Source organism: Canis lupus, chromosome 25 (genome assembly GCF_048164855.1).
Source record: "Canis lupus baileyi chromosome 25, mCanLup2.hap1, whole genome shotgun sequence".
Classification (NCBI taxonomy): Eukaryota; Metazoa; Chordata; class Mammalia; order Carnivora; family Canidae; genus Canis; species Canis lupus.
The window spans coordinates 6,821,247-6,838,863 of record NC_132862.1 but is presented as its reverse complement, the minus strand read 5'-3'; the positions used below and the strand labels follow the sequence as shown (position 1 = coordinate 6,838,863).

At 51.8% G+C, this 17,617-nt stretch overlaps 1 protein-coding gene across 2 annotated transcripts in view; it reads right to left on the bottom strand.

Moving 5' to 3' along the window:
* COL2A1 (collagen type II alpha 1 chain) overlaps positions 1-2,784 on the bottom strand; it is a 30,643-nt gene extending 27,859 nt beyond the window's left edge. Inside the window, exon 1 of one of the 2 annotated variants that reach the window (XM_072798186.1) lies at positions 2,534-2,784. In XM_072798186.1, coding sequence (XP_072654287.1) covers positions 2,534-2,618 — 85 coding nt within the window. In that variant the 5' untranslated portion in view covers positions 2,619-2,784. The remainder of the gene's footprint in view (positions 1-2,533) is intronic. The other variant, XM_072798187.1, reaches the window with a different exon arrangement.
* Positions 2,785-17,617: the final 14,833 nt, after the last annotated feature.

Below are 17,617 nucleotides of genomic sequence, written 5' to 3'. Positions count from 1 at the left end.
CCCGTAACCGGATCCCCTAGGTGTGGACGGAGGAGCCCAGCGCCACCATAATTGCTGCTCGCGGCGGCCGCCGATAGCATCCCGGCGCGCCCGATCCGGTTCCCGTGGTTCCCGCCGCGCCGCATAAAGTGCTCCTTTGTCGCAGGCCAATTAAAAAGTTACCTCTTTCGGGGAACTGTTTTTGCTCCGCCGCCGCGCTGCGCAGGGCTGGAGCCCGGGAGGTGGCGGCGGGCGGGCACAGGGGGGCATTGTGGAGAGGGGGTCGGGGGGTCCGGGGGCGCCCGCCGGACCTCGCCGCTCATGAATGGGGCTTTTCTCGAGCGCACACAGAGCCCGATTCACGGGTCTCCGCAAGGAACCCGTTTAAATAAATACGGGCAGCATTTCAGCCCCATCTGGAAGCCATCGCTGCCAATCTCCCAACGCAAACAAGCCTCACAAAGGAGGATTGAGGTCTCTCCCCGCAGCCGAGGGGCACTTTTGGAGGCCAGGGCTGTGAAATGCAGATGTAGGTCAAAGACAGCGCCTCCCATAAGTTTCTCGAACTCGTGGACGGATGGGGAGGAGGGGCGTGCCCCCGCTCTAGGTTTCTGACATTCCTGACGTCCACGCAGACGGTGCCTTCCCCACCCCACCCCCCCACGCCGCTTCTCTGGGTCCCCTGACCCCTCGGGTAAGGGGGTCACGGGGCTGGGATGCGCCGGGGAGCAAAGTCAACCGCCCCGACGCATTCCCCCCACCCCCCACCCCTGGGGAGAAGGAGGAGCGACTGGAAGATCTGGGCCCCAGAAGCCCTGGAATTCGCTCGCTCCCCGCAAAGCTGCGGCGGTGAGAGCGCTCTGCCCCTTAAGTGAGTGCCTCTAATGCCAGATGCAGAATTGGGGGGTGATCTTAAAGTCACTTAGCTCATTTCACCGTGCACTAAGCAGAGGTCAGTTAGGAAGACAGCTGTGTGGGGATGCACAGGCAGAGCGAAGACAAAAATATGGTCAGTCCGAGCCTGGGGATCACTTAGAGACGCACCGTGTTCCAACAAGTGCCCGGGAGCGCGCCGCCAGCGGAGCGCGGAGCTGGACGACCCGGCCAGGATCTCCTGCCCCGTACTCCCTGCGGCTGCGCCGGCGGCCCCAGTCCTGCCCCCGCCCTGCCCCCGCCCTGCCCCCGCCCTGCCCCCGCCTGGGTCAGCCGCGCTGAGGAACGGAAAGTCCTCCTGGGCCCAGGGCCTTCCAAGCCGTCTCTGGAGACTGCCTGGTGGCGGGAGAGACCAAACAGAGCCTGGTGGGCAGAGGGATTTTGATTTCCCCTCTCATCCTCCGCCCCCCACGAAAAGTTTCCCCCCGCAATTGATTTACAATCTGTAACATACAAAGACGGGGCTGGAATCCCAGCCATCGGAAACGTGCCCAAACACGTGGGGAAAAAAAAAAAAAAAAAAAAAGAAGAAGAAGAAGAAGAAGAAGAAGCCTCTCTACCTAATACACTTTCCAGGCTTCGTTTGTCCTGAATATAATCCCAGACGGTGGGACTTTACCAAGGGAGGCGATGGAGAGGTGCGATCCGAACCGCCTCTGGACTAGACTGTAAAACTGTCATCCCTAACTATATCCAGTTGAAATTGTTACAGCAATTGGCCATCTGTGCCCCCCTCCCCTGCGCGCGCGCACACACACGCACACACTCAGCCTGCAGCCTGGCTCGGCGAGTTCCAGAAACTTAGAAGAGTAACTCATTGTAGTACCTCCGGGATTTGGAGAGGAAGACCGCGGGGAGGGGGCGCTATTTTCTGGGGCGTCTGAAAAGCACGGTCTGGTTGGAATGTTATCGCCTTTCAGATGGCCTCTCCTCCGGGCAGTTGCTGGACCCGTTAAGAGGCAGGACGAAAGCCGAGCTGAGACTGGGGGCCGCACCTCGCCCCAGAGCCAGCGGGGAGGGGAGGAAGCTGCGAGACGCGCCGGGGTCTCAGAGCGCGGCTGCGAAGCCTCTTTGTGGCCTCGGATTTCAGCCCCGGTTTCAGAGCGTCTCCTTTGTCTGACTCCCCCTTTGAACCCTCCAGCCACCAACCCCTGGACGAGACTGCGAGGTCAACCCTTCGGCGCTTCCTCGCGCCCTCGCTAGGGCGCGTCCCACCTGCTCCTAAGGCCGAGGGGCCGCGCCGGCGCTTCGGGGCGGCGAGGTGCGTGCGTGTGCGCCTGCCTGCTTCTCCACGCTGGCGGAAAGCAGCGCGCTCACAGCTGCGCGCAAACCTCTCCACCCGACACTGCGCGGGTTTCAGATTCCTGCGCGCCGTGGAGAGCGGCCGACGCCTCCACCTGCGAGCCGCACAGGAGGACGCTCGGGCCGGGCGCCCTAACTCGCGCAGCGCCGCCAGGTGAGCTCCTGCGCATCTTGCGCCCCAGGCCCGGCGCGCCGTGACCCCGGCGGCCAACTCCAGCCCGGACCCGCCGCGCTCCAGAGCCGGAGACGGCGCGGGGGAGGGCGCGGCGGGACGGCACAGGGGGGCGCGGACACAGCGAGGTGGCGTGGGGCGACTTACGGACATCCTGGCCGTGACACCGAAGGACAGCGGCGACGAGCAGCGTCAGCAGCACCAGCGTCTGGGGAGCCCCGAGGCGGATCATGGCTCACCGCGGGGCCTGGCGGCGAGGCGGCAGGAGCTCGGCGCGGGTCCGGGTCTCTACCGCGCCCTCATGCAGGAGGCCTTTGGAGCAGGAGGAGGAGGCAGGAGACCCGGCAGCCCAGCAGCGCTCTGCGTCTTCTCGCCTCCGCGGAGCCCGTTATATGCGCCCGGCCCCTCTCGAGACTGGCGAACTCGCCCAAACCGCGGGCCGCCCCCGGCCCCCCGCGGGGCTGTAACCTGAGACCCCGCCCCCGGAGCCGGCCGGGGCCCAGCCGGAGCCCGCACCTGCCCGGGCCGGACCCCCCTCTCCGCCAGCCCTGCTTCCCGGCCCCCGCCCCCCACCCCTAGTGTGCTGAGTGGCCTGATCGGGCGGGGCGCGGAGCCGGCTGCCGTCCTCCCCCCGGCCCGGGGCTGCGGCGCTGCCCCCTCCGACCGCAGGCGGGAAGGGGGGCCTCCGGCCCCTCCCCTCGGAGTTCTGCCCGGATCGGAGGGGCGGGGGGTGTTTGCAGAGGCGCAGGCCGCGAGCCCTAGACCGTGGACGGAAAGACTTGGGAGGGAGCAGGGAAAGTGGTAGAAAGAGGCAGCGGGGGAGGGCCAGGGGGGCTCCGCGCCGGGGCCTTGCGCGGGGGGCAGGAAGGAGGGCGCAGGGGGAGCTCGCGATGCTGTCTGGAACCCTAAATCTTGGAGACGGGCAAGCAGGGCCCGGCCTGGGGAGCTGCCCCGGCCTACCTTCTGGCCGCTTCCCGGAGTACCTGGCCCGGGGGCTCCCACCTGAAGATTCGGAACAGCAGCTCCCAGCCCCTCCCCCATCCAGCTTCTCGAAGAAAGAGCCTCCTCTGGAGCCTTGGCAGACGGTGGCCGGAGCCCATCGCCAGGAAAGGGGCCGGTGTGTTGCAGCACAGAGGGAGACCTGTGTGGAGGGCTGGGGGCGGGGGCAGGCCCCGGGAAGGGGGCTCGAGCGGCCCCGGAGGACCGGGGAGCCGAGGCGGAGCGGAGCTTGCTGCCCAGGTGGGGGACTGTCTAGTTCCAGGCTCAGACGTGGTGTCTGCTCTTCCTGGCCGGGGTCCGGGAGGCCCGGGGGGAGTGGGCACCGGTGCCCGGGCCCCGCGGCTCTGGCCAGGGACGGCTGGTCACTGCTGCAGGCCTGTCCAGGGAGCGAGGAGCCTGCTCCAGCTGGCCCGGTTCCGGGAGCCGGCGGAGGAGCCAGGATTTCCTAGTTGGCCCCCTGGCCCTGTGCTGCTTCCCACCTCCCCTCACCTTGCCCCACCAGCACCCTGGGGCACCTTGGCCCCATGCTGCTCGGGGCTTCTGGGGAGGCCCAGCCATGCTCTTCTCTTGGCTCCTGGTCTCTCCAACGATATTAGAGAGGAAAGGACCCCAAATAGGCCTTCTTCCTCTTGAGGACATGGTTTTCTATCCCTGAGGACTGTCAGAGCCCTCAAAGAATTTTAGGAAAAATACAAACTTTCATGAAACTCGGACTTTGGGGTCTGACTTGACCGAACTCCCCTTCACAGCAGTGGGGTTTCTGCTGCCTTTTCCCCCTGGGAGTTGAGGGCACTTGGAAGAAGCTACTTGTATCACCCAGGCTTCGGGCTTCCATCCACCAGGAGTTCTGGGCTTCCCCCTCCCTCTCTCCAATCCCTCACGCTTTGAAAGTTCTCAGAGTAGAGCCCGGAATTCCAAGTGTGCAGAACTTCTGTGCACGTGTGCTGGCCAGAAAGAGAAGTCTCGTTGTTTAAAGAGATGCCTCTACGTTTTGTGCAGTCTGGATGGAGGTGGGTAAAGGATCGAACCACCGGTTCCGACTTCTCTGCCTGCCATGGGCCTTCTCTCGCTCTTTTCCCAGCCTCCTGTTCAAGAGCTTGCATTAATAAGCTCTGTGCCTTTCCTCCCTCGGCCCCAGCCTCTGCCAGGAGAAAGCAGGTCTCATGCCTCAGTGTCCCATGCCCTCCTTGGGGTCTTGAGGCTTGTCTTCTGCCTGGAAGGTAGGATGTCTAAATCCCATGCATTTCTCGAGACCCCCTAATGCAAGCCCCCCCCAGAAGTCGTCTCTGATATCACTAGAACATAACATCTCCCTGCCTTTCTGAATCCCTCTGCATCCACTATTATAGTCTATGCTACATACCTTTTGTGTATGGTTTTCTTTGTTTTTGTTTTGTTTTTTACCTTTGTATTCATTGGTTTTATCTTAGCAATGAGCCTGCGAGCCTCCTGGGGACAAGAAGAGTGCCTAGCACAATGTTAGCCCACAGGAGGACTTAGGTAAAGCCCTGTGAGGTAGTCCCTGTAGATGCAAAATATGATTTCTTTTATGATACAAGCAGTACATAGGCAGCTACAAAGTGAGGCATTCATTCAGTTGACCTCAAATAAAAGTGGCCATAAAAATCCAACCAAAAAAAAAAGTTTTCGTGAAAACCACTCAAATATATGAAAAAATCAAATCCTATTTCAAGGTGATCTAGTTTGGTAGGCAGTGACATGCAACATACTTCTGGGCTAAGCTGATCTAGATTTCATCCTCTAACTCTGTGATTCATCTTTGCCAGTGAACTCTTTCTACATATAAGAGCTGTGGCGTCTTTCCAGTAATCATGTTTCATCTGTGAATACAGTTTAGTTCTCCACTCCCTGTGGGGGAAAACAGAAGTTTTTTCATCACAGATGAGAATTGACCAAAGCAAAATAAAATTTAAAATTTAAATTGGCAAAGCCAAAATAAATTATGGAAATTATTTAGATTCTAAAGTCAACTAGACACCGATATTAATATTTTACCCATTCATGAATCCAAATAACTACCATTTAAAAACCTCTAATTTGTGACTCAGACTAAAACTGAACCTGTATGTGGCAAAAAAAATAAAAATAAAATAAAAAAAAATCACGGATTTGGGGATGACTTACCCAGCAATCTCATTATAGCCAAGAAGCTGAAAAGAAGAAAAAAGCAACCAGTGAGCAGCAGAAGAATCGCCACTCAGAATTCTGAGCAGCCAGGATTTAGGTCATGTACTAAAGCATACACACTTTATGCATACTGGAGTCCCTCTTGCTCAGTGTCCAGTTGATTCATAGTTTAGATATTCTGGTTAACAGGTAATGTCATCTGACCTCCCCCAGTTAGATGCAGAAAGGTAAGGTAGGAGAGCAGTTGTGGGATGAAAACACAATAAGAACAGCAAGAAAGGACAAGAAGAGAGGAGATAGAAAAGCAATGAGAAGTTGCCACAGGGATTAACAAACATGGTAGCCTAGGGCCGACAGGGTTGGGGTCAAGTGCTCTGAGGTCCTATGTGGCTCCAGGGAGTATCCTGGTTTATAGCATTTGCTGCTGTCCTGTGGTTCATAATGACTAACTTAAATGTCCAATAAAATGTTCACTTCAGTGTAATATGGCCTCTTCGAAGAGGCAGGGAAATCTGTGTTACATTTTAGAAAGGTCTCCATTAAACTTAATGAAAATAAGTGTGAGTTCACTTAATGTGACACATCTATCCAGGCAGTGCTAAATTGATGAGGAGGCACCTCGATGTCCAGAACTGCAGACGTGGAATCCAAGAGCTGCCACTTTCCCCACATGGTGGAAGGAGGCATCGATGGCTGAGGATGAAGCTCCCCCATGGCCTCATCATCCACTACACCCTTGACGCCCTATGTAGGTGTACTCCCCACGCCTCCCTGTAGGGAGAATGTCGGACAGACACAATAGCTCCATCTACCCCAAATGAGATCGACTCAGTGAGACAGCTGGATTAATCCAGTCATTTTGTATTGTGAAATAACTGTTCCACTGTGTTCTCCTTGTGGAGGGATATTAAATTTAGACTTATGTAGACACAGACTCACTGGGAAAGATATTTGTAGGTAGACTGTAAAGGAAAGATCTTTCTCTCCCTCGGCACAAATTCCATTTAAAAATAGTGATAAAGTGAGGAAGGATTCACATTCCAAAGAGGTAAACCCACCCCAAATATGGCAGGTGGTGAATGCACACACTTCACTCAGCCTCCAGCCACACCTCACCCAGACAGCCGTGGTGGAGGGAGAGCAGGTCCGGCTCACTCAGTGACACTCAGCTTCTATTGGTTGGGCTCAGTTCAGACAACTTTTCAAGACGTGTTTGTTTTCCTTTGGCATTTTTGGGGAAGAGTAACAGAATCAGGACAGTTCAGGATAGGGTTTCCAGATTTATGGTGTACATTCCACTGCATAGGAGCATAAATGCGTCACTCTGTATTCTCGAACGCAAACAGCGTCAAGAATCGCAGTCTCCTTGGCCCTTTCTCAGCACCACGCGAATCCAGCTCAGCACTCCTACTGAACACCTTCTGCTGTGTCAAATGGGGAGACAGGATTAAGGACTGTCTTTGAATTTGTAAGGGAAACACAAACAGACTGCAAAAAAAAAAAAAAAAAAAAAAAAAAAAAAATCCTGTAAGGAAGGTACCCTCCTAAAAAAAGAAAAGGAAAGAAACCACAGAGAAGGGGCGGGGGAGCAAGAACAGCATTCTGGAGGCCATAGAGGAGGCTGGGGAAGGTTTCCTGGGCCAAGTGAGCCTCTGGGATGGGTGGGGTTTTGAAATGCACAGGTATGGCGAGAGCACAGGATGGCTCCTATCACAAGGCCAACAGGCCCACAAACCGGAAGACATGGCCAAGGTCCCAGAAGAGTATGGAGTCAGCCGTGGGGGCCACTGGGAATAAGACGTGGCACTAAGGTTGAGATCTAGGCCACACACAGAGGACGCCATGAATGCCACTGGGTGTCACCGAGTCTGGCCCAGACCTGCCTTTCTTACTTCCCCTCTTTTCCCTCTTGGACTTCTCTCCTACTAGGTAGGCCTTGGAGGAACAAGAGAAAGATGTCTGGGTTTTTCAAAGACTTACTTTTGGAAGAAATACAGAAATGATCTTCCCATTTCACTTTGTTTCTTTCTTTCTCTCTCTCTCTCTCTTTTTTTTCAGAGGCCTTTCATACAAAATCTTGTGTTTTCTTAAAAACACGTGGCATTCAAGCTTTAGGGAACACATGTCTCTCTCATCAGCTCTTGTATGGTGCTGGGGTGAAGGGAGAAGCGTACATGCCTCGTTGCAGAGGTGTCCGAGCACTCGCACCAGAGGCTGCATGTGAAGCATCAGAAGCTTGTCCAGCCACGCCGGCCGTCTCTAAGAGCCAGAGAGCATTTGCCCTGGGCACTCGTCAAGCAATGGCACAGTGCAATGGCTCCAGGGACACCCTTTAGGGGCCACAACCCCGCAAGACATGCGTAAGTGTCTGCTTCTGTCTCCCGTCTCTCTCTCTCTCTCTCTCTCTCTCTCCCTTGAACTCTACACTTACACTAGTACCAGCACCGTGGAGTTGTGCCCTTAGTCAATCATTCATTCGTCCAATCATTCGTCTGTTCCTCAAACCTGCAGGGAAATCCTATGTGAATCTGTCCTCATATCCTCCTTGAGAGCAGGGCCTGTGACTTAGACATTTTGAGTCTCTGTAGCACGGTGCTGTTACAGAGGAAGTGCTCTAAATTCTTGCTACTGGAAGTGTGGTCCATGGACAAGCAATACCAACCTACCCTGGGAACTGTTGGAACAACAGAACCTACTGGATCAGGCCTGGCACTTCACCAAGATCTCCAGATAACTCACATGCCCCCTAGACCTAGCCAAGTGCTGGCCTAAATATTGGTGGGTGGCTAGCTATTTGTGGCCCTGGCTCATGGGGCGGTGTGGCCTGCGGTGACAGATGGCTGGGATCACACGTGCACTGCACCTGCAGGCCTGGCAGGGATGGGGTGGCGGGGGGGCTGAGTCAAGGGGTGGTAAAAAGGAGAAAGGACTTGAGGAGAAAGGATGGACAGAAGGTTATGGAAGAGGCACGACTTTGACAAGCCTGCTGCTGGGGGTGTGAGCCTGTTAACCCTCAAAGGACATCTCCCTCTGAAGTAGGTGGGAGGTCACTTTTCCTGTGCCCCAGATGGGAAATGGGACGAGAGCACGAAGCAGAGGCTGGGTTCCGTGGAGGTGGAGGGAGTGTTGAGGCGCAGCAGGGAGCGGAGGCTGCCGTCCTGACTCCTTGCCAACAGCCCTTCCACCCTGCCTGCCTCTGGGGGGCTGCTCACCCCTGAATTCTTCCTGGGGTGGGGCTAGGATCATGGGAAGCGAGGCGCCATCCAGGGATGCCTCTGGGCCTGTCAGGGCACGTACACCTTCAGAGAAAGCCAGGTGCCTGGAAACCAAGTTTATTTTGCCCCAGTGGGTGGGGGGGGCCTGCCCTCCAGGAAGTCCCTGAAAAGCTCAAGGGAACCAGTGGTAAGCTTCTAGTGGGCTCCCCTGCCAAAAACAACCTCTGGAGGGAGCAGGACAGCGTGTGCTCCCTCCTCCACACCGCAAACCCAAGGAGGGCACCTTGTGTGACCTGGCCCAGGCACCTGTCCAGGGGAGCCGGCCGCACTGCGCCGCCCGCCCGCACCCCCGCGGCCCGGGCCGCCCTCGGCCCAACCCCTCCCGGGCACACTCGGGCACTTGGGGCCCTGCAGTCCTTCTTGGCTGTCCCCTCGCCTGTCCTCCCTCCTGTCCCCTCTCCCTCCCGTCCCCAGCCAGCACTCCCCCGGCTCCAGTGCCAACAAGGCACCAGACACTTGCTCAGGGGTGCAGGGGCCACCAGGGGGGATCTGCTCGGCAGGATCCCTGCTCAAGGACGTGACCCCATCAGAGGAGATACAGGAAGAGCCAAACCCAGCGGTAAATAAGCTGCACTATGTCGCGACCAGGGGTGACAGGCGCTGCGCAGGGCCACGCACGGAAGCATCCTGTTCCAGCCTTTAGCTGAGCGTGGCTCTTCTGGACACGGCCCCGGGCAGGGAGGCCAGCTGGGCCACGGCCTTGCTAATCTCGTTAGGATCTCCAGAGAGCTGCCTTTTCCCACCCCTACCTTCACCCTCAATGAGAAGTTTCTTCCTCTGGCAGCTTAGCCACGTTACAGGCGAGGCCCCCACCCCACAAGGACAACCCTCCTTGTCACGCAGGGACCCTGTCCTGGAGTCCTCACATCCTTCTCATGTGAACAAGAGGAAAGAACCCCACTTGCACCTAGCTGCCACCTGTGCCGGCCCATCACGATGTCAGTCTAGTGCCATCCTAGTGCTCTAGGCCTGTCACGATGTCAGTCTAGCACCAGTCCCTACTGTTCTTTTGGGTAAACATAACAAGAAATAAGGGTTGCCCTTCAACTTGCTCAGGTTCAACATGGCAAGTGCGCTTCCTAGCTTTGTCCCCTTGGGCGAATTACTCAGCTTCCCTGAACCTCATCTATAAAACAAGGGTAACAGCAATCTCTCCTGGGCTCACTGCTGGGATAAATGAAGTAACGGATGTGGAGCATCCGCAGAGGATGTTACAGATGAGGCTCAGAGTCACATTTATCCTCCTTGCTCACCACCCTAGTTACTGACCCTCACTCATCCCACCTGCTTGCCACACCATGAAAAAGCAATCTCACTTCCCTGGTTTTAATTGAGTCCCATCTTTGTCCTACCAGTTATGTTTCCATGCGTTTGGATTACAACCGATGGCATCTAGGCTGGTCGATGAATATCCTGGAATTTGAGGTTTGCTGTTGAAGACATTTTAATTATTTTTAAATCGGTAACACAGACTCTTGGTGCACAGACTTTCGGTTACCCGAAAGGCAACCTTGGCACTGGGAACACACAGACCTGATACCTGGGCACAGTTTTTCCCTAAGAAGGAGAACTGGAGCTTGTCGTGTTGTCCTGAGGTCTAGGAAGACTAAAATAGCAACTGACCTTCTCAACACTTACCAGGTTAAACAAAAAGACAAGTTTAATTTGACTGTGGAAAGATAAAGGTGGGGGGTGGGGGAGCCACCTGCAAGGCTTTTTGATCTGGTTTGATGAGAAGTTTGAGAGGATCTAACTCAAAGATGTGAGAGGGAGAAGCTGCTGCTTCTCAGGTCAGGAGAGCACCGATATGATCTTTCCCAGACAGGGAGAGCAATTCCGAATAAACGAAAAAGGTGCCTCATCGTATCTAGGTGTTTCTGTGTCTTCAAATCTTGCTTAGAATTGTGTAGCTTTGTTTCTAAATTACTTGCTCTGATTCTCTGTGATCTTTATACTTAACTGCATTAACAAAGGGTTCCATTTTGTTTGGGGAAATATAGTTAAATAGAAAACTGCATGTGCCAGATTCTTCAAACTATCCACAGGTAAAACAGGGTATCCGCCTGGTGTCACGATTGCAGGCAAAGTGCCCAGGAGCCCGGACCGTGGCTTGGCAAATGCACCTAATAGTGAATGTCACATCACTCTTCTATTAGGGTCGTAAAATACCCAACATTCTCCTTGTGAGTTCAGTTACTGTCTTCAGCTCTTGGTGAGCACCTACCAAATGTTTTTTATTTTTATTTTTAAAGATTTTATTTATTTATTCATGAGAGACACAGAGAGAGAGTGAGAGAGGCAGAGACATAGGCAGAGGAGGAGCAGGCCCCATGCAGGGAGCCCGATGTGGGACTCGATCCTCAGACTCCAGGATCATGCCCCCCGAAGGCAGGCGCTAAACCACTGCTCAACCCAGGGATCCCCAAATGTTTTTTAAATGACAGCACTTAGCAAATGTTAGACTCCCCTAATGTTAATGCCTGTGAGTGTCCGTCCAGTCTGGTGTGTTTGTTTGTTATTGGCGTTAAACTGAAGGGCAGGGATTACTTTTGCCCCACACAGTTTCTCAGTGGAGATAACTCTGAATGGTGATAACTCTGGGATAGGCGTCTAGCCTGAGAACTGGTAAATAGCATGATCCGTGCCGGGGTGGGGAGAGAGAAAGGAGATTTTTGAGAAAAGCTGGTGGACGTAAGTTCATGTGTTTATTAAGAGCAGACTTTTTACCAGGGAAGGGCCTTGGGCTGCACAGCTTGCGAATGTGCAGGTGGCGTATCCACAGGCTCACAAACGGAGCTACCCTTCTCTGCTTTACCAGCTTGGAAACATTTCCTGTAGTTGTGGTGCTCATCATGTCTTCTTTCTTTATGCATGGTGAGTTACTCATTAAAGATGTTGCTGTAGGGCTGAGATATGTGAGCTGGTGGAGGGGAGTTAATCATCCCAGAAGGAGTGTGTGCAAGGTGAATCCAGCAGTAGGATGTGGTGAGTGGGAGTGAGAAGGCAGGAAAAAAAGCAATTTCATTACCCTCTTTTCCAGCTAACATTTCGAGGACACCGATATTACATATTGTACTGGAGACACAGATTTACGTAATATTCGATTTCTTCTCTTGAATGGCTTATACATTCTTGTAGATCTCTTGGGCATGAAGCAGTGAAAAGAGTATTGGCCTTGGAGTTAGGAATCTACATCTTATACTGACCTGTGCATCTAACTTGCTGTGTGATCTTGATCCACTTGCTCTACTCCGTGGGCCTCAGATGGTTAATCTGTAAAGTGGGGTGGCTGCATGCAGTTGTGTGATGAGAGGCACCAGCTCCACTTTGCCTCTATCCTTTACCCTAATCCTAACAGAATTTAATTTCACTATCAGTGACCCTCCCGTTGAATCTGAAAATCAACCACCGTGAAGCTAAAATAAGAGATCAACTGGCTGAAAGTTTTTCTACCCAGTGTGGCTAAATCAGAGGGAAACACCTCTGCCTCTGGGACTCAACACCACTCGCCCCATCCTACTTGTCTCCTGGGTCCGTGTCAGAGCCCTGCATTTTCTTGCCTGATTCATGGGCCAGTCATGGGTAAGGAAGCATTCCCAGCGCAACCTGGTCATTAACCTTTGCCAAGCTGACATACCCATTGAGCGGTCCTGGATACAACTCGCCAAGAATGCTGACTGATGCCCAAGTAGGCATCACGTAATCACCTAGTATTTATATAGGGTAGTCTACGGACAAAAGCATGAGTGCTCTAACCTGAGCAAGTATTAATTGAGCACCTAATACAGGCCCAGTGCTTGGGCACTCTGAGGAGAACAGAAGAAATGTGTTCTAGCCCCATGGCTCCCTGCCACCAAGAAAGCTTCAATCTTCAACATTTCAAGAGGTGGTCACTCGAATGGGGTGTCAGAGACAAAGAAATGCTCTAAGACAGAGCTACCTGATAGAACTTTCTGTGCTGATGGAGATATTCTGTATCTGTGTTGTTTACTAGGATAACCACTAGCCCCATGTGGTGACTGGGCATTTCGAGTGTGGCTAATGCAACTGAGGAACTGGATTTTTAAATTTATTTAATTTTAATTAAATGGCCATAGTTATCATACTCTCCTACTCAGCATCATGTCCCTGCTACGCAAAGTGTGTTCTGCAGACCGGAAGCATCCCATCACTTGGGAGCATTTCAAAAATACAGACTATCAGATCCCACTCCTATTGAATCAGAACCTTCCTTTTAAAACAAATGAAAGATTTATTTATTTGAGAAAGAGGGGGTGGGGGAGGGACAGAAGGAGAGAATATCTGAGCAGACTCCACACTGAACACAGAGCCCAACTCGGGGCTCCATCTCACCACCCTGAGATCATGACCCGAGCCCAGACCAAGAGTCGGATGCTTAACCAGCTGAGCCACCCAGATGTCCCAGAATCCTCCTTTTAATAAGAACCTGAGGTCATTTGTTTACACATTAAGTTTGAGAGGCAAGCTAGTCTAGGACCATAGTTCCCAGCTTGACTGCATATTAGAATCACTTGCATACTGGGAAGCTTTTAAAACTCCCTATGTTATGACTGCACCCCAGACAGATTAAACCAGTATTTCTGGGGGATGAAACCCAGACACCAGTGTTTTTTAAGCCCCCAGGTGATTCCAATGCACACCCAATGTTGAGAACAGCTGCTTTGGGGCCATGCAGCCAGCCTGGGTCACACTCTGATGGATGAGTCCATGTGAGGGCCAGCGACTCAGCCTTAGCCTCTAAATTCACTTGTTGGGCCCTGCTGGCTGGGAAGCCAAAGGGAGTTATTCATTCTCAGCAAGTGTAAGAACTGGCTGGGGCTTATGTTTGTTTCCAGCGCCTAAGTGAGATGTTCATTAGTTTTTGACAAAACACGTCCAAATGCCACAGCACCAAAGGGTATTGAGCCAGCCGGATGACTGAAGGCTGGGAAGGGCTGATTCACTTCCTCACTCTGGGGCTGGATACCCTGGCATCCCAGAACAGTCCCATGAAGGGAGCTATTCTTCCCACCTAGGGTGGAGGCTGCCGGTTTTTCCAATGCAACTTGTCTTCAGCTGCCCCTTACGGCAGCTCAACAAGTGCCCAAGGGTCACTGGGGCCAAATAGAAAAGGTGGGTTTTCCTGAAGAGCCAGACTCTCATCCTGTTGATCTGAACAGGACCTGAGAGGCCCCAACCACTTTCTAGTGATGACTGACATTTGCAGAGATGAGTCTTCATCTCCCAGCGGGTGAAGGTTCAAGGAAAGCACATCTGAAATCAGGCTCTGAAGAAACTGGGTCCCGCTAGTAGCAAGGCTGTCTCAAGGGATGGAGCTGCAGCCCCTGTGTGGGGTGTTGATCTCCAGAGTCTCACTGAGGAATATCATCCTTGACTTGGGTCATATGGAGATGTAAATGGTTCACTTTGGAAGTAAGATCCCCAACTATATGACTATTAGCTCGTTTGTCTTGAGACATGTCCATAGCATTTCTTAAGTCTCATATCCACAGCTCTTCTCATGCATTCCACGCTTGACCTTAGGAGACTCGTCCATACAAGGGTGTCCTCAGGTAGATTATGAGAGAGCCAGCTATGATGTTTTGCCCATATTGGGGCAAGGGAGGAGGGCCGGCACTGGGAGTGTCCCAGGACAGCCAGAGCAAGTGCCTCCCTGCTCTCCCCTCCATTTCCTCATCCACCTCCACCTGCAGGTTACCAAGTATCTTGCAGTTATCCAGGTAGCCTTAGAAAGCGTTGTTAGCCAGCAGGCCCCTAAACCACAAGCCACATCTGAATGAGGTTCGTTGTGCTCTGACTGGATATGGGCCCATTTCCTGGGGAAGAAAAGAGGCAGGGGGAGGATTTTCTCCCCTCCATGGCTGCGTAGGTGAGGTTGTGCCCAGTGGAAAGAGAGAAAGCTGCCCAAATGTTAGCACTTCCAGCTTTCTCAGCTCTATTGCTGTCCTGTTGCCTCTCTGACGACTCCAAGCCACCCACCTGCAACGTTGTCTGGACTGTACAATTAAGACTTTGGGAAATGCTCCCTAATTCTCCAATGACGCTTCATTACCATGCTGCAAAGCTTTAGGGCCCAGCAGGCTACTTGGAGGACAAATAGTCCAACCTTCGTGACTTGGAGATAAGGGAAAAGGGGCTAGAGAGCTGTGCTGTGAGCCATATCGAAGTCTAAAGCTAAAGGAGGGGCAGCCCTGGTGGCACATGGGCAGCCCTGGTGGCGCAGCAGTTTGGTGCCGCCTGCAGCCTGGGGTGTGATCCTGGAGACGGGGATCGAGTCCCACGTCGGGCTCCCTGTATGGAACCTGCTTCTCCCTCTGCCTGTGTCTCTGCCCCTCTCTCTCTGTGTCTATGAATAAATAAATAAAATCTTTTTAAAAAATAAAGCTAAAGGAGAAATCAATAATATTGATTCCATATCTATTGAAAATTTTCATATTTCATTCATCATTGATGCCTTAAAAGTCTCTTTATCTAAATGATTGAGCTTTTTTATGCACCTTAAAGTCCACACCCAAGGTAAGTGCCTCACTCTAGGCCTGGCCCTGGCAGGAAGGGTGGAGAGTTCCTCAAGGCAACACTAGTTTTTTTGTTTTGTTTTGTGTTTTTATTTTTTATTTTTTATTTTTATTTTTTTTAGTTTTGACCAGAGGCCAAAGGAGAACTTGGGTCTTCCAAATCTGTGAACCTTCTTCTTCTCTGTTGGCTTCAAGTGCAAAGACCTATCTCTCCCAGTAAGTGGAGAGTTCCAGTGGGCAGGGAGCTGAATTTGTAGAATAATAACACACATTTATTTATTTATTTATTTTTATTTATTGCCCAGCCAGAGAAGCAATATTTGAAAATTAAAGAAACTGCAAAATCATTCCTACATATGGGATTGCTGTTGATGGTAGTGTCGAAATATTGTTACTGCAGTGAGACAATAAGAGGTATAGGGACGCATGCCAAGGTGTGGACTAGCTCCCCAGCCCAACCCTCTCTCACCTGTACTACTTTCCACGTGAGGAAACCACTTCTATTCTTTCCAAGCCCAGGCTGATGACATTCTTCAAGAGTTCTGTTACTCACCCAATGCTCCCAGCATAGAGCACAGCCTTAGGGACATGGGTGAACAACAGTCAACAACCGAGCACCGAGGACCACCTCTTCTTTCTGTGTAGTGGCTGCACGATGTGGCACATTCCTCTGTATGGAGGCACCATGATGTACCAGCTGCTCGTTGATGGACATTCAGTTGCTTCTTTTTGTTCTCTCCCTCCCTCTCCTGCTGTCCCCTTTCCTTCTCAATCTCTCTCTCTCCCCCTAACATTTTGGCTGAGGATAGGCCCCTTTTTTTTCCTCCAGGATTTGGCATCATGTTTGTGATGGTATGTGATGCACACGGTTTTCTCAGAAGAGTACATGTTCCCTGCCCAGAATCAGGGCTGCTCATGATTCACGTTGTCTATCTAGAGGGTCAACTGTGTTCTACTCAAAGGGAAAGCCTGTAAACCCAGATGTATGGAAATCATGGTTTGGTGGTGAGCTTTAAGAGACAACTCATTTTCTAAAGTTTTTGTGAGCATGGCTGCTGGAAAAGCCCATATAGGAGAAAGGAGAGCCATCTTACCATGAACCAAGTTGGGTCAGCTTTGCTTGGGTTACAAAGAAAGGAAAGTACACTTGGTCTTTCTTCTCTCCCTTTATTATGGCTTTCCCAACCCCTCTTTTTAAGGAAAAAAATCATAATTTTAATAACATTTCTAATAGGCAATTCATTCCCATGATTCAAAATGTCTTTTCTTTTTTTTAAGATTCTATTTATTTATTCATGAGAGACACAGAGAGAGAGAGAGGCAGAGACACAGGCAGAGGGAGAAGCAGGCTCCATGCAGGGAGCCTGATGTGGGACTTGATCCTGGGACTCCATGATCACACCCTGAGCCAAAGGCAGCCGCTCAACCACTCAGCCACCCAGGCATCCCCCCATGATTCAAAATTTCGACGGTACAGAAAGTAATCTCCTCCCAGCCGCTTACTTCTCCTCCCAGAGGGAATCAACTTCACCTGTTCTCAGGTTCCCATACAGAGAGATTCCAAGCATACCCAAACAACTGTCTATAAAATTTCCCACTCCCATTACAAATGGTAGAAATCATCCCTCCCATCTCTTAGCACAAAGAAGAACATACTCCACACACTGGTCTTCACACAGGACTTCATTTTTTGTATCTTAGAAATGATTCCCTATCAACCCATTGAAAATATTCGTATTGTTTTAATGGTGGTTTAGTACTCCATACTATGGCTTACCACAGTTTGCTTAACCGGTCCCCTTTTGATGGACATTTGGGCTCTTTCTAGTCTTTTGTTGAAGTAAAGTTGCAATAATATTTATATATATATATGTCATTTTGCAGGTGCACACATTTTTCTGTAGGATTATTTCCTAGAAGCAGAATTACTGGGTCAAAATGGATGTGCATTACATGTTTGACAGATATTGCTAGAGTCCCTTCAACATTGCACATGCCATTCCCTCCAGTGGCACCTGAATGCCCGTTTGACCACACCTTCTCCAGAGCTCCTGCTGTGGTTTATAAAAGAGAAATCTCACTATAGCCACCTGTATGGTCGTTAACCCTTCTGGTCTTTGCCAATCTGAAAAGTGAAAAATGGTGTTTCAGTGTGATTTTGACTTGCATTTCTCGTATTAATACTGGGTCTTGTTTTGTTTTCTAGGAACTCTTTGTTCATATGCTAAGCCCACTTTTCAATTATATATTTGTATTTTGTATAGCACTTGATC